This window comes from Parus major, chromosome 2 (genome assembly GCF_001522545.3).
Source record: "Parus major isolate Abel chromosome 2, Parus_major1.1, whole genome shotgun sequence".
In the NCBI taxonomy this organism is placed as follows: domain Eukaryota; kingdom Metazoa; phylum Chordata; class Aves; order Passeriformes; family Paridae; genus Parus; species Parus major.
In genome coordinates this window covers 37,282,324-37,299,748 of record NC_031769.1, presented here as the reverse complement: position 1 = coordinate 37,299,748, position 17,425 = coordinate 37,282,324, and the positions used below count along the sequence as shown (strand labels likewise).

At 39.1% G+C, this 17,425-nt stretch overlaps 1 protein-coding gene across 1 annotated transcript in view; it reads left to right on the top strand.

Moving 5' to 3' along the window:
• Positions 1 to 520: 520 nt before the first annotated feature.
• ZNF385D (zinc finger protein 385D) overlaps positions 521 to 17,425 on the top strand; it is a 410,782-nt gene continuing 393,877 nt past the window's right edge. The window contains exon 1 of the mRNA XM_015619763.1: positions 521 to 623. Within this exon, the coding sequence (XP_015475249.1) occupies positions 521 to 623 (103 nt within the window). The remainder of the gene's footprint in view (positions 624 to 17,425) is intronic.

Sequence of the window (17,425 nt, the reverse complement as noted above, 5' to 3'; positions counted from 1 at the left end):
GGAAGGAGGCAGGCTGTTGTCTCACCACACATGGTCTTGTGGGAAGTGGGAATCTCAGGTTGAGTTACTCATCGGTATGGAGTCAGGAGTGTGCACAACCAATGATTTTGATGGCAGGAGGTAACATACACATGTTTTTCAGGGAAGGTGCTGTAGGAGGACTTGCCGGCGGGCAGGAGGAGGTTTGTGCCGGGGGCTGTCATTTCCCAAGCGCGGAATTCTTCTGATCCCGGGAGCCCATCACCGCCGCCTCCGATGCTCTCCCTCCCTACGGTACGAGCAGGGGGGACGGGCGCCGTCCTCAGGGCTGCTGCCGGCGCCCCGGCGAGCGGGGCGGGGGGCGCGGGGCGGCGCTGCCCGGGCTGGGCGCTGCCCGCCCGCGCTGATTGACACCGGCCCGGGCGGAGGCGGCTCCGCGGGGACCGCGCTGCTCCCGCCCGCCGCCGCCGCCGGGCACCGCGTCCCGCGCTCCGCCGCCGCCCCCGCGCTCTCCCGCCGGGATCGCGGTGCCGCCCGCGGCATGGCCGGCGCGCTGGGCAGGGGGGCGGCGTGCTGGCGGATGCGGAGCGCGGCGGGCGGCAGGAAGGAGAAGCCGCCGGGCGCCAAGCCCCAGCCCCGGCACGGTAAGGGGGCGGCCGCGGCGGGGCTCGGAGGGGCGCCCACCGAGGTGGGACGGGAGCCCCGAGGTCCGCGCGGGGCAGCCTCGAGGCCAACTTGGCTGCGACTTGTTTTAGCCGCTCGGCTCCTCTGGGGCAGGGGGATCCGCTGGGTGCGGAGGGAGAGGAGCTCCTCGCTCCCAAATTCCGCCGAGCTGAGCCTTATGTCTTTTATTTGCCGAGGCGAAAGGAGAGGAACGGTGTTCGCGCGCGTTTTGGCATCTTGCTTTGATAGCGGCTTCTTTGATTGTTTTTGCAGAAAGCATTTGCAATCTGACAAACGCCAGTGAACCTGAGAAGAGTCCCCGAAATCTCTTTTGGCTTTCACGCTCTTAATGCCCGGAAAGCACTGTTGAAAATATTGCCCTGTGTGCTGTCTCCTCCTCCCTGACTTGCTCGGGGAGACAGATGCTCTCTTGGAAGGCTAAACAGCACACAGACAGTTCTCCCAAATTCAGGTCCTGACTTTGAAGACGTAGAACGGAGTGGTGTTCCACGAACTATTGAAAACAAGTGTTGAGGTTCATGACCCTTGTGTGCTAAACGCTGAATGCAATTTACCCAGAGCCAAATCTGTCATGTACGGTTTCCTTACTGTACTGCTTGGCTGTCACCGCTCTCTGATTTGAGGAACGAACCCAACTGTTTGTGGATCTGGTTGCAATGTCTGCAAATCTCACTAGAGTTTGTTCTAGCTGTGTGTTCCCTCTTGGGTTTTAAATCCACTGCTCGGGTAAGTGGGTTTGCAGAAGTCTCTGACCTAATCCTTCAAGGGTAAAGTAACAGCTTAAGTTGTGCTTGAGTTCTGCGTCAATTTGTGTTTGTTTGTTGTTGCTTATGTTAGTCCCCAAAGTTACTTCGTGTCTCTTCCTGACAAACTAATTTGGCTGAAGAAGTAATTTGTACTTTTTACAAATCCAGAGATTGATGTAGCTCATTCGGTAGTCTTGATGACAAGGGATGACAAGGGAACCTGGCATCTCAGGTGTTGGTGTTTTGGGAAGATGCTTGCTAAGAAAGTAATAAACTCAAATGCAGGTCTGAAAGAAAAGCAAACTCAGTGTTTCTTCCATTGACTGTCACCTGGATGTTTCTGAGCTGGAGTGCTTTTGCAGCAACATCTCCTTTTCCATTTTGCTTCACTGTGCCCCTTTCACAAGCCAAAAGAGGAAGCAGACTAAAAGTCGGAGGAAAGATTTTGTCAGTGGAAGTCAAAAACATCCTCTAAAATAAATTCTGTGGAGGAAAAAAGTGTAATCCATATAGAGAAGAAAAGTGGTTGTTTAAAAATAATTGTAAATATTTATCCTATTAATTTTCAGTGTGATGCTGGTAGTAGGGACTTGCATATTGATGGGATTCCTGTAAGCTGTATGTGGGTATTATGCAGTAGCTAGGCACATAGACCAAAATTCTGGACGCACTGAATTCAGTGGGAATTTTGCCACTGACCTAAGAAGAGCCAGAATTGAATCCACAGACTGTGTCGTGTGAGGTGTCGGGCCAAACTGAAAACAGTTGGCTGATTCAGCTGTGCAATTGTGGCAAAGTTTATAATCCTGCATATGCTGCTATGATTAACATATTATCATAATAGCTCTACCCTAAATTAGTTAAATTATGGAGTTATTTTATAACTTGGTTCTAATTTACCTTAAGAAAAAAGGTGTGGTATGCTTCAGTCTATCAGGATTGCTTCTTATGAGTGTTTTCTAAAGTATCATATGACACTGAATGCACCTTTAAGTAATTGCTGCAACAGCACAGAACACTGAATTACACTGAAGTCTGTAGACTTTGCATCCCAATTAGATTTCACCTGTAATTTAAAAATAAGCACTCTATTATATTGCCTTTGTAAAGTGAACTAGACTTAGTTGCCAGATCATTTACTAATGTTTGACAGCTCCAAATGTAAAGTAAAAATGAAATTAGAATAATTTGCATGCCCCTAATACTGATTGCCTGCTACAGGGAAATATTTGGGGTGAAAACCAAAGAAGTGATATTACTTTTGTATGCTTATAAAATTTTCAAAGTTATAGAAACACTCTCTTCTCCAAGAATGGACTTCTAAGTAGATTTCAGCCTCTGTAAGCAGTATTGATCAATTCATCATGCAGGAACAGAGAATTTAATTAAAATGTTTAAGCTAAATCTTTAGAAGAGTTATAAGTAAGATACACTGAAAAGTAAAATTGTAGTTTGTAAACTGCCAACAATTTTTAACTAGCAAACAGACTGAGAGATTTGACTCATTTATACCTGCTTGCATTCACTTATCAAAGTGAGGTGGGAACTTTTCACAAGAGAACTGCATGAAATACTTTCAATTTTGGGAAGCAGTATTTCTTCCTAATCTCTGTTTTTGCTACAAAACCATTTCAATGGACCACCGTTCTGCCTTGGTAACTCAACAGCACTGTTATGATTGACACCATCTGAAGACCATGCACAGTATTTCTGTGTATATTTGGATTAAGATATGTTTATTTGGGCATCACTTAAGGGTCTAAATTGGCAGGGTGCATATTGAGTTGCAGCTGAGCAAACCTGCCATTTAACTGAGTCAAGTTACAAATATTTTCCGGCTTTGACATTCTTCTCACCTTTTCCTTGAGGAACTGTGGAGACTTTTTTATACTTTTCTGATATTTAAAAATACAAATATGAAAATTTCCCTGTGATCTCCTATGTAGAAGTTCTTGTTTTACAAGTTTTGTGGTTTTGTACCAGGTAAAGCAATATAAAGGAGAACTAGCATTTCCACTGATTGTGATCTGTACATGAAATGAAGTCTTGTCAAAATTCCAGCAAAAAAGTTTGAGATCCTGTTGAGATGATGAATATTAGCAGTCCTGTGAAAAGTCTATTTTTAAATGATTTCATGTTTGGTTATCATTGGCAACTTATCTGTAAAATCTCCAAAGAACTTGAAAACTGACAGCTACAGCCAGAGTTCTATTACAGATTCTCTTTAGGCAGAAGATGTTAAGAAGTAACACAACAAAAAATACGTAGACAAAGTAATATTTTAGTGTACTGCTTAAGAAAACTGAAATCTTTGGATGAGAAAACCTCCTCCCTTGAGGAGTAGATACGGAAAGATTGTGACTAAAAGCTGTGAAACAGAAATAAGTTTTAAATTACTTGGTACCACCAGAAATAATTTCTGGAGAGGAAGCAATGTTCTATAAAGCTATGTGAAAGTTAGTATAAAAACACCAGGGAAAAACAGCACAAATAAATAGTACTGGATGTATGTATAGGAGTGTGTGTGTCCACATAGGTGAAGTTTTAGACAGAAAAAAATTCCTTTCAATCTCTTTTTTTTTTTTAAAAGAGCTCACAAAATGTGCCATATTTAGGCTGGTGAGTGCAAGTCCTCTGTGCTTCAGCGAGCACAATTAAATCAGTTGGTTTTAGGCCAATATGTTGAATTATATGCAGGCAGGCTGGATAAATGAATATGAGCTCTAACAACACAGACCTCTCTTTCACCTGGATCTGCTGACTAATTTTAGTCTTCACCTGTCTAGAGCTGTCACAGAATAAGACAAAAATTGTTGTTGTCTGTTTGGTGTAATGGAAAGGTTGTAGTGTGGGAAGGGTAGAAGTCAACATATTGTTGCTGCAGAGTCATGGTTTCTTCTAACTGTGTTGAACTGCTGGGAGAATGGTGAGAGAGGAAAAAAAAAACCCCTACAAACCTGTTCATCATTCTCGTCTTGAATAATCTTGAATATGCAAACATCCAGGTTGCTCCTGGGCTGGACTAATTCCTCAGTTAACAGTAAGGAAATTAAATTGTGCTTGAGCTTTCCACTTTCAGATGTTCTCATCTTTGTACATTTCTTCTTGAAATATTCAAGAATGTGCTTCAGTATTTTCTGTTGGCTTTTCCTTTTCCTCCTTCTCTGTCTCCCGGGAAATAATGTTGTTGGTCGTATTGAGGTAGTCATAACCAGATCTTCTGTTTTGCTTGAGGCGTAGTTCTCTCACCTCACTTTTTACATGTGCCTTAGTGTAGCATTTCTAAAAGTAAATGTCTGAAATTAATATAGGTTTTATATATATATATGTATATGCTTAGTATAAAGGAATAAAGTTTTCTTGTTGAAGCAAGTAAACATTTTTTTCTGTGATCAGCTGGTATAATCTGCAGGTAGCTTTTAAATACTGAAACATTTTCCTAGCCTGTGTGTTCAGAATGTGTGAACATTGATGTTATTTCTGCTTACATCTACTGACGCTTTGATGCCTCAGCCACTTTTGGGGTCTTATTAGTGTGTTTACTGCATAATGCAGATCTTGCTCTGAAGGCTTGGCTTTCCAAACAAATGGATGGGTAAGAGTTTTGGTCTGGAGAACAAGAGGGATTGTTTCTGTGGTTGTTCCTGTTTTTTTTTTTTTTTTTTTTTTTTTTTTTTTTTTTTTAAATTGTTTCTTTTGTATTGTTTTTCAAATTAATTCACTGTAAAAAAAGTAATATCCTAATAGATGCCTAGTTCATAGAAGAGGATATTTATGATACTGATAAAACCTAGCTCAATATATATATATATATTATAACTTCCTCAATTAGAGAAAAGTACTCAGAGGTAAAAATCCACAGATCATTCTAAATTTTAATTTATGATAGAATGAAAAACCCACCATCTAGATCTTAAGAGCAGACTCCACATACAGTTTTATGATATTTATTTAAATCTAATATTGGCATAGAAATGTAGTTAAGAAACCAAAGGCTTCCATTTCATAACCAGATATATTTTTTTGACTTTTTTTTTTTACAAACTATTTGAGTAGTTTTAGTCAGACAGAGTCTCAAGTCACCTTGCTGGGAAGTACATGATGTGATCAGAAAGGAAAAAAAAAATCACTTTCCTGATCATTTGGCTTTTGCTGTTGAAAATTCTGAAGCTAGGCGAAATGATTGCTCTGACAGAACTATAGAAAGTATCTCATTTCAGTACATTCTAAAATATTTTATGTTTTGAGTAACCCTGGCTCCGGGGCATTTTATACTTGCTTCTGGAAGTTTCCAGTCCTAGTATTCAGTTTAACATCTCTGCCTTTGTCTTTCCATTTAGCCTTGCCATGTTAAAACAATGAATCATCTTGTCCATTAACTACAGTTGGAATGTCTGTTTATGCGCTGAATTTGTTTTGTCATGTTGCCTTAATAATTGATTGGAACTGTGGCAACTCCTGACTGCTTTCCCATATGAATTTGGGCTATTCCCAGTGCTGTTCTGAGCAGTAGAAGCATAAGCCATCCCCAGACCAGGAATGTCTTTACCCTCTAAGGATTTAACTTGTCTTTCTCATGAAACTGTAAGGCAGCATTTTCATTTTCTGTCTTCATGCATATGACATTGTGTAGAGGATGTAATATTTCCTGTAACAGTTGAACAAGGAATATTGTTATTGTAGGTTCACTTTGATGCATTCTGTTTTGTTGATGGATTTTAAATTGGTGCTGATTAAAATATTGAAGCATTAAATCGTAAGTGAAACAAAACTATAGTGGCATTCTTTGAATAATTTAGAGAAGTGACATGGTGCAGAGGAAGGGGCTACAGGGCAGGGAGGCTGTGCCGGCAAATGCAAATTTGTACCTCTTGCTTTGTGAGTGGGCTTAAAGGTAGCACTCTGATTGCTATTTGGGCAGTGTTTTGAAAATAAATGCCCTTTTATTAAAAAGGCATTACACTGGTATTTCCTTGAGTCATTAAACAGCATTTGCCGTAACTGTGTAGAAGTATCATTGAGATTATTTTTCTTTATTTCTAGGAAAAAAATCTTTGTTGCATTTGGAAGATAAGTACTGAAGGATCCATTTAATAAATAAGCCAAAAACACTCTGTAAAATGTGTTCTTTTTAAAATGGCTTTGTGGTCTTGTCTTGTGCACTGTGATATCTAAGAATATTTTTTGTGCGCTCTCTATGACCAATTTTCATTATGTATCATTCAAAAGTATCAAAAAGTAGAGATGAGGAGTAAGAATTAGTGGGTAGAAACTTCTCCTGAAGGCAGATTAAAGCAGATCTGTTAGTTTGTGATAATGAGCCCATGATCCTGTGGAAAAAAGCAAGAAAAAGGAGTTGTTGCAGTCAATGGCTGCATTTCGCTTTGCTGTACAAACCATTCCAGTATTTTGTTCAGTACTTATTGCTCTGAAGCTCTGAAACTACAGAGCTGTCTAAACTGCTGGCATTTGTAGTGAGGGGGAGGAATGGGAGGTTGAGAAGAGATACTCCTTCTCCAGAAGTTGGATTGAGTAAATTCACGTAGTGTAGCCAGATGTCCTCATCAGTTTCATCTCCTTGGCTGATAGGCACTGTGGTTTCATGTGGGAGGTCATGGTTGTTGCTAGACAAGAAGTGGGTGTGAGTAAAATTTTTTAGGAGGTAAGTGAGAGGAGGTTCTGTAATGAGAAGCTGTACACAGAGAGATCAAGGGACCCCTGCATTACATTCATATCAGCAGGACTACAAAACAGATGAGATGCTGCATTCTGGGATGGGCAGAATGGTTCAAGACTTCTGCATAATTTTAAAATATAAGACATCTTCCTAGTCAAGTCCTGACATCATTAATGTGTTCCTTACAATGTTCAAACCTGAATTAGAGGGAATGGGAACACAATATTCAATTTTTATTTAACTTAGAGGTAGGTGTGAATTTTTGGCTTTCTAGCTACTTGGAATTCCAAGATATATTCAAGCTTGTAAATCCATTTAAAAACTGGAACAAAGTGGGTTTTTTTTAGATCACAATATGTGTTTAAGGGAAACACAGTCTTTTCCAGTCCTGATGATGTTGGACTTCTGTATATTCTCTATAAAAGGACTGCTCCCAGTCCAGGTATTGATTTCAGTTAACACTGAAGTTGCCTGAGGGTTGGTCAGTTGTTTGTGTTAATGGTACTGCTGGGTGCAGCCTAAATTGCTTAGAGCATTTGGCCTACAAAGGCAAGTTCTAATGAAGCAAAGAACCAGTTTACCACTGTTTTTCTTCATTGTGCAATCGTGGAGGATTTCTTGTTATTTTTCACTGAGAAGTGGTAATAGTCTGGTTAGAACAGAAGCATATGTTGTTGGGGTTTTTGTTTGTGTGTGTAGCCTTCGTTTTCTTAATGTCCAGACTGAAAAGCTAGTCCCGGCTCAATTACTTTAATTTTTGGGAGAGGACTATATTGCAAGTGTAAAGGTGGGAAAAGGATCACCTTACAGAAGCTGCAGTGACTGGAGTGAGATTCTGATCTTGGAAGGGTTTGATCTTGTGGGCTGCAGCTGCTTGCTATATGCACCAGATCAGGGAGCTGATTTCTCAGGCTTTCTGAATTCTTCTGTTTTGGCACTTGTTCCAGAGAGTGAGCACACAAATGATCTCACAGAAGAGATGATTAAGTGATACCTGAGAGTTTTTCAAAGTTCTTAGAAGCATTGAACAGTTGTTCCATTGCAGGGAGGGCTAAGCCGAAGCTGCATCCTTGCCTAGCTTATTTTTCCTTATTCCTGCACCAACATGATGCCAGTTCGATAGCAGATGGACATTTTTGGCCCAAGGCTTTTGTATTCTGCAAACTCAAACTCTGTTTTATGATTTTCTTAGAATAAAAAGAGGAAAGTGGCAAAATTATTTATCGATGCATTTTGACAGTTGTATATGACTGGTTGGTGAGGGTTATATATACATATATTTTTTTTGTTGTTTTTTAAATTCTTTTTTTGATCTAGTTGAAATATTTAGATCCAATAAGTTCTGATTGTATTCAGCACATTTAGTGGAAACCTGAGGAATACACAGAATGATTCAGGTTGGAAGGATCCTAAGGAACATCTCTAGTCGTTTCCTGCTCTGTGTCAGCTGCAAGATCAGCTCAGGTTGCTCAGGGCTTTCTTCAATCCAATCTTGAAAACATCCAAAGCAGGAGTGTACAAAGTATGGAAACTGGCTACTTTTTCACATCAGAAACCCAAAGAGGGCCTGATAATTTTGGAAAAGTAGGAGTTCTAGATAATGAGCATCTTCCTAGAAATAAGTCCAAGAGTAAGTGGCACTAAAATGATTCCACTGATGATCTGAAGTACCACATAATGAAAGCTGCCTTATTTTAGGATGTTCCAGAAAAGATGCTATGGAAAGCTAATAATTTGCTAAATCCATAGTGTTCTGAATAAAAAAGAGTTCTAACTATTCCTAGGCTTGCATCTCCTTATCTGAATTCACCTAGAAACTTAGTTAACTTTTTGAGAAATGCAGGGGAGTACACCAGCTGTCTGGCCCTTCAGCTGTGTGCATAAATCAGAAGTGCAGGTAAGAACTTGTGACAAGAAGGGTCTTGGCAACCTGAGTAGCTGAAATGTTCCAGTGTCATTATAGCCCAGAAGTCTCTGGTCATTATGGAAACAGTCTAAAAGACAATGCTTTACTGTTCATGTTTTTGGTTTTTTTTGTTGCTGTGGTGGGGACAGAGGTTGTGTGTGAGGTGTGTGTGTGTGTTTTTGCTTTGTTCTGTTTGGGTTTGTTTGTTTTGATTTTTTTTTTTTATTTTATTCCCCACAAGGTCCCAGCTTTGGGACAGTACTGGGGCTGCTTGTTCTGATTTTTCAACTGGACACCCTGCTCACAGGGTGGGCGGATTTCTCTGGATGTCCCCTGTGTCTGGCTTAAGGAATTTGACAAAGAACCAGCAGCTCCACTGCACTTTTATGTTCTGGTATCTTCTTGTTTACAAGCCTACAAGTAAATTACATAATTTTCCATCAGTATTCCTGTGTAAGAAATCTCCATGCAACATAGCCTGCATGCAGTAGTACAACCTTGGTGGTAATATATTTTCTTGATATAAAAGAATGTTTTTCTTTATGTTTTTCTTTAAAAAGCACAGTATGACTTTTGGTATTAACTACCATTGTCCCACATATCCTAATTAATTCAGCTATTTGGTATAATTAATTTGTTAATGCTTCTGCAGTCATGAAATAAGATACATTTGTTCACCAGCAGTCTCAAGACACTCATGTTAAAAGATTGTTTAGAGGCTCTCTTTCTTTGCTTAATAATATTTTAATAACACCTTTCATTGAGCTCTGTGGCCATTGAAGTTTTATTTTTCAAATTTTTCTCTTCCTTGTCCTAAAGTGTTTGTTTTGTTTTTTTTTTTTTTTCTTTTAATCTGACATCTGATTTTATCTTTGTTCCATTGCTCTTAGCAGGTTTTGTTTTTAACAAGTAGATGGGTAAGAACTTCTGTCAGTACAGATATGATTCAGAAATCTTTGATCAATGCTTTTCCTTGAAGCCTACACCTCAGGTGTTAAAGCTAGAGGCAAAAGAAGACTGAGGAACTAGTTTGGTAAATAGAAGTAATTTATAATTTTCCTGATATAGGGAAAAAAATAAGAACTCTATCTTCTACCAGAGTTGGGAAAATTTGGCAGTGAGTGACTTTGTGATGTAAGTCCCAAGATGGATTTCTCCCATTTCTAATATTTTACATGTTTCTTGAGAATTAGAATTTGTACTTCAACAGTTATGTGTCTATGTTTGAGAAAGGAAGCCAGTCCAGAAGGAGAAGGAATTGTGATGAACTGATAGCTTTTTCAGGAATGTGTGTTCCCTGGTCATAACTTAGGGAACCCTGAATGTGGCACAGAAGAACGTGCAGAGAGAGGGGTGCCACGAGGAGCTGTCATTGTCAGAGCAGCACTGCACAGCGCGTGTCTGTGTTTACCACACTTTGTCATTTGTGTGTTTTGCTACAGAAGACGACAGCAATCACAGCAGGCACTACTGAGCAGCGTGGCTGGGAACTCTGCTGCCATCTGTGTTAGCGCTGCCTGTTCCTGTTGTGTGCTTGCTTCCATATGTATAGTTTAGCGCTTAGTCTCTGCAGCCATCCGAGTAATACATCTGAAAACAGTTGTGATAATTAAAGTTGATGGCAAACAGTCATTTAAGAAGTTAATTAAGTTGTTTTCAATATATTCTCTCTGTTCTCTTTTCTATTTTCTTTAATATTTCCTACTCCTTCAGAAGCATTTCATGAGATACTACTGCTCAGTCCAAACTTGAACTCATCACTTTTGGCTTTGTACGTCGTAATGGCCTCCACAGCAACCACTGTGATGCCATAAGCAGAGGGTTTGACTTCAGGTGAAGAATGTAGGCAGTAAAAGCAGAATAACCCATAAAGGAAAATGTGGAAGGATAGGAGGACAGGGAAAGTGATTATTTTTGCTCTGTGTAGCGATACACCACCCACCCCCCGGAACATGTTTTTTTAAAAAAATCTTTACTGCTAGCTGAAAGAAAATAAATTCTTTTAAGATGTCAGAGTAGAACTTCCATTTTAGACAGCATAATTGAAAATATATACAAGTAATGGAGTTTTATTCTGCATGAGATTTCTTTTTTCTCTCTTTCCATTCATTTTTAAAAAAACACTTTAGTAAATCCACCGTGGGAGGATAGTTTTGCTGCTGTACTTTTCCCAGGATGCAGCAAATGAAATTGCATTTGCAGTTCACAGAGAATGAAATTAGACTTGCTCTGTCCTGATGATCCACTACTCCTACACCCAGCACATTTCTGGGAGAGACTCTTGCTATAAGAGACAGTGCCCTGACTGTACTTGCACCTGCTCCTGTGCATGAAGGAACAGGCACGGATTTGGGCCCACGTAGCCCCCAAATTAGAATTAGGCACTGTATGGAGTGCCTCTGTGTGGGTCTGCCTGCTCCCTGAGGCGTTATTCGTGGAAGGGGAGAGTTCAAACGTATCACTTGGTTTGCTTATAGGGGTTGAGATAACTTTCTGTTCTGTAATAGATCCATACCTGCTCACAAATGGTCTCAGAGGGCATCAGGCAGTAGGACAATGTCCATTTTCATCTTGCATCATCTCATGTTCACGACATGGGTGCTGGACCCAATCAGTAGAAAGTAATTGGGAAATGCAAATCTCATTGTGGCATCTGGAAGAGTGGACTGTGCTTTATTTATTTTTAGTTGGGTGGTATTGGGAACCACACATACTCCTTTTTCTTGCTGAGTAATAAAATCTTGCTCTTCAACCCTTCAGCCATCCATCTATTAGAGATTATGTACATAAACCTTTTTTTCTTGTCTTTTGTGTCTGGCCAGTTCTTTCTTCTGGGCTGTGGCTTCTCAAAAGCAGCTTCAGTTAGACAAACACTCAAATGGCTAAATGACCTTAGTGCTCATGTAGCAGCTTAAGTGCCTGTGTGCCAGACCTCACAGCAATAAGTACTTCCTTTTCTCACAGAAGAGAAATTGAATGCATATAGTGCCTATGGAGAAAAAAAAATTTCTCCAATAAGAGCAGAGAAAGCCTAAGGATCAGCAAGGATCTCAATTTAATATAATGCTGATCCTGTGCTCCACAAAGCTGGTTAAAGGAGGACTGTGGAGTCTTACACTGTATCTATAGCTAGCTATCTATATCTATGTGTATATATATATATATATATGTATGTATGTATGTGTATATGTATTTGTTCAACAATTCCAGCAGTTTTCATTTACATTTCAGAGGCAGGGAGGGACTGGGAGTACTCATGTCTGTAATTCCAATATCACGATAGTCCCTCCATCTGGGTGGTTGCTCCTGTGAAACTGACACAGTTCTCATCAATTTCATTTTTTTCATCTCAGATGGGCTTTTAATCTCCTGCTTGCTGATCCCTGGTTTATAATCAGATTTGACAGTGATAGGATGGCAGTAAATACCTTGATATAAAAGCCTAACAAAGTAGAACTGCTGTTTCTCTCCTTACTCCTTGGTGAGGTAAAATTTTATTTGTGAAGTGTGAATAACTTTGAAGCATAAAGCTGTGTAGTTTCAGGCCATTTTCAGGTGGGTCTGTTAACAAGTGAGAAGTTTATTATTTCTTTCTTGAAAAAGACAAAAGGCTTATTTGTGACCTGCTTCTTAATATTTTTGGTAATGAACTTGGTGCCAACTTGACTAATTATTCTGTTTCTCCAGAGGCTGATGAGATACTTTTAAAAATAAGATCTAAAATAGTAGCTATTTGACGTGTGGATAATAATTTTCATTCCTAAATAAAGCTATTCCAGAATAATTTTAACACCGTTGATAAAAATCTTATAGTTAAGTGAATGAAAATATGTTTAATAATTGAATTTGGCAAAAAATCTGCTCATGGTTTGGGGGTTTTTTCATTGTTTTGTATCCATTTGTTAGCTGCATAATTTCTGCATATATTTTGTTTCTCATCAAAGTGGAAAAATCTTTTCTCTTTGCTTTTTAATCCGTATTTTGCACAATCTTACAGGTCAAATTAACGGTAAAAATATTCAGAATAGAAAGTTGGAGATATATACAAAATGATGAGCATACCCAGCTTAAGTGCAAGCCGTGCCTGTGGAATAAAACAATTTTCAAACTAAAGCTGTAATCAGTCACATTCTGTTTTAATAAAGTTTTTTTTTTTTCTTGAATAATTTTACCTGGTTGTGTTTCTCCTTTACTTTTTATGCTCTGATTTATAATTTTGGCATTATCCCATTGTAGCCTGTCTGCCGGTACTTAATCTTGGGAGGAAAAAGAATTTAAATACACCACCATATTTTATTTCTCTCTCTCACTCTTATTTTCATGATACACTAATTTCCATGTCTTTACTGTTCCAAAAATTCTTCCCCCTTTATTCAGTTCCCATAACCTCAGTTAAATCCGAGCTTCACAGTCAGAGACAAGAATTTAAATGTGTTTTTTTCCCCCTCCTGCTTAAGCCCTTGCCTTTCCTTTTTAGAATTTGGTGTTCCTGCCACCTGTGTATTCAAATGTCCATCTGGCACACTACAGAGTTTTCTATTTTATATATGTGTGTGTATATATATATGTGCTAAGATACAGATGTTAATTTTCTTTGCTTAAAGAAATTTGTGGTGGTTTTCATGTACGTGAAATTATTCAGCTTTCTTCTTCACAATTGTAATGACAGTCCAAATTGTCAGCCCAATGAGCTCCAAATTTCACACTTGCTTACATAATAGCACTGTAATTTTCATTTATGCTTGCTCTGCTTTCTCTTGGTTTTATGCCAATAAATTCAGGAAGATCAAACATAGTAAACTTTCTGGGTATAACTTTAGAGATGGAACTGAAGATTCTGAGGAATCCAAACTCCTAACTATCTGCTTCAAACCTAAACTCCAGTCACCTGATGTACAGAGAAGTGCAGGTGATGATTGTTGTCTTTGGAAGCTGCTGTTTTCCTTGATGTTGCTGTAGGATGATGTTTTTGTTGTTTTGGGTACATATTAGTTAGAGAACTCCGGAAAGTTGCTGACAGAAAGGGAAAATCTGACATCTTTAGGATATTCCCACAGACTTTGTGGGGAGTAGGGAAGGACTGTGTTAGTTCTCATCACTGGCAAATGGCAAGATCCTTTTCCTTTTTTATTGGGTCATTGTTTCTGACAGCTTCATCCTGCTGCCTTTTCAGTTCTCTCTGGACATGCTGTTACAGAAAACTTTGAGAAACAGATTGAAAAGTTGCATGCAGTAAATGAGCAGTACAAGTTCCTTATTAATGCTACTTTTCCCTTTGGCAAGCTTTTCAACTTCAGAGAGTATATTACTTCCCCAGCACTTAGAATTAATTTTGTATGCCTTGACAGCCAAATTATTTGCTGTAGGAGTAAAACACCACATCTGTCCCTCACTGAAGCTGAACATTTTGACTGAGCTGGTCCTACCAGTGTACAATAGCATCAAATGGTCCATGGGCCAGAAGAAAATCTTCCGTTAATAGGGAATTGCAATTTGTGTGGGCAAATACAAAGCTGAGGTGGACTTCAACAAATGGGGACAAGTCACAAATAATTCAACATTCAGGTAAAAGTGATAACCATCATTGTTCATGCCAGCATGTGGCTGACTTTTAATTAGCTTGGAATTATGCTTTGCTGTTTTAGGTGAAAGACAGTAAAGATTTTGTCAGCTGAAAATTGCTTGAATTTTTTGCAGATATTATTACTGAAACCAACACAATTCCTATAAAATCTTAAATTCTATATAATATATATTTTTATATATGTTATATCCATATATATAATAAATATTGATGTATAAGAATAGAGTGCCTGTTGTGGAAAAGAACGTGCCCAACTCCATATGAGAGGGGATGCAGCATTGCCTGACTCAACCAGTTATAAGTGGTTTTCTGGCAGTGAGTGAAGAGCTGAATTTAATGATTTGAACATACAGGTACCTATAGGCAATGTCTGCACAGTGGTTATTTGCATTTGAGAAATGGGAACAGGTATCCAAGGAATTTACTGAGGTAAGTTAATAGGTTTTTGAGTGTGCAGAAAGATATATGTGCTCTGGGGAAAGGTAGCATGTGACCAAATCTGAATGCACAGGGCTTGAATGTTGTGGGTACTTTGCAAAATTGCTTATCAATAGTTTATTGAGTAAACAATTTACTTTAGCAAGTGTGGAATATTGTTAAGTGATGAAATAAGAAATATGAAAGCAGTGATAAGGAGGGTGATAGCAAAGACTGTAATTAACAAAACAGTAGAATTAGGACAGCAAAACCTGCCACACAAGGTTTTATTTCCAGATAAGGAACATTCTACAACTGAGCCTGCATGAGGTGAGTAATATATTTAAAGGTGAGATGTGGAGAAGAAGAAATATTTAACTGAACCAGAAAAGCAAAGAGCAGTATAATATACAGTGGGGAATAGTAATGGTCATTCCAGTTCATCAGTTGGAAAAGGTATTTGACAAATGTCCTAATCACAGCATGAAACAGCAGAGGCTATTTTAGTTTTCCCTTAATCAAAGCCAGGAAGCAAATGAGAATCCTGAACTAAAAGTCGTGGGATATCTCTCCTCTGCCTGTGGAAACTGACAGGTCTCCAAGTAGGGATATGATGATTTGCGAAAAACATAATTCATACAGTGAAACTGTTGCATGTTTGTATATTTATAAAATTTGTAAAATGTGGAGAAAACAGTGAGGACAGCTTTCCAATGTAAAACTGAAATCATTAGATTAGCTATTAGGATGACTAAATGAGCAACTTGTTTTAGTAGTATCTGGAAGAAGACAGAAAACTGTAGAAGACCTGCATCTTTCAATAGACCAATTAACACAGAACAAAGAGTGACTGTCAGTACTCATGAAAAATATATCTACTGAGCAGTCCAGACTGAAAAGGAGGTGTGTTGGTGTGTTTTTTTGTTTGTTTGTTTGATTTCTCTTGTAAATCCAGAAATAAGATTCTTGCATGGAGATTGTTGGGCTGCACCTGGAATTTTTGTAACTGTCAGAATATATCACTAAATAAGAATGTCTTTGGAATTATCCTGGCATTTGAGATGTTTTAGAGGAGACTGAACCAGGCACTAGGGGAGCTCTTAGATGTTAATATTGTTGCTGGTAATGGTCTTGTTGCAAGGAAAGGAAAAGTCATGGAAGAGACAGAAGAATACTGTGGTGTTGGATTGTGGCAACTCTTCGAGCATGCCAGGCAGTGCTTGTGTCTAAATCAAAGGAAGAAAGGGAAGGGTAGCACTTGGGGGAAACCAAGGGAAGATCAGAGTAAATCCCAAGGGTGTCAGTGGTTCCAAAACTTTGTGGAAACAGCAGTGTTAGCTACACTGTGATACTTCTGAAATTCCTCAAAACAGGCACTGGTGTGAAGACTGTACACGGTGGGGTTTGCTAGCAGAGTCCTTAGAGACACAGGCAGCTACAGCAGAGTAAAATTGGTAACAGACCTACTGAAAAGACCAGTGGTCAAGGTTAAAATGGCAGATCTCTTGGTGACAGGGTGTGACTACTCACATTACTTGACAGCCAGGCGAAGTACAGCACAGGGACTGGCAGTGGGTTAGATAAACTGGATCCTTTATTGCCTCTGTGGCACTACCATACAGCAGGCAACAGGTGGAAGTGATTCATTCCAATCTTTTATATGTGTCTCAGCCTCTTATTTCTGCTTTTCCTGGTTCCTTGTCAAAATTTACTTCTCCAGGTCATCCCAGGCTTTTTAAAACTTTTGGTACCCCCCCTGTATTTTCTTGTCCCACTCCCTGTCTGCTAAGCCACTCATATCCAGTAATCTTTGCCAGATTTGTGGGCAAAAAATATGTCTTCCTAGTCTAATTTACCCAAAAAGTCTTTAGCCACATTTGCAAAAAATTCCACCTGAGACAGACATTGAACAACAAAAAATATCCTTGCAATCAAAGTTTGGCTAAATTCTAGGCTGATAATGATGTTTTCCTGATTGGAAGTGATGGCAGCATTGATGTGCAGTGCTACCTGGGCTGTTACAGTGCCTTGTAATTACATCTCTTCACACAGATTCTGACTAAAAATTGTCAGAAATTTGAAACACCAAATTATGCCTAGCGCTCACACCTCACATTAATAGGAGGCATTTGATAGAAAGGGACTTACTAAGATAGAAGGAAAGCAAAAATACACTCCTCTCTGACATTTGCCCACACTTAGTTATGGAAATCAAGCAAAATATGTCTAAAGGAACAAATGCATTACTGTTTTTTCTCGTAAATGTATTGTGTGTTTGACAGTGTTTTTGGGTTTTATGTACATCTTGTGCAATACAATTTTTAAAAAAATTAAACTGCTACATTGTGTGATTTCAAAAAGGATGGAGATACAACACATGAACATTTCCTTTTTGACCCTGTGTATATTTACTTGCAGGGAAGGTCAGCATG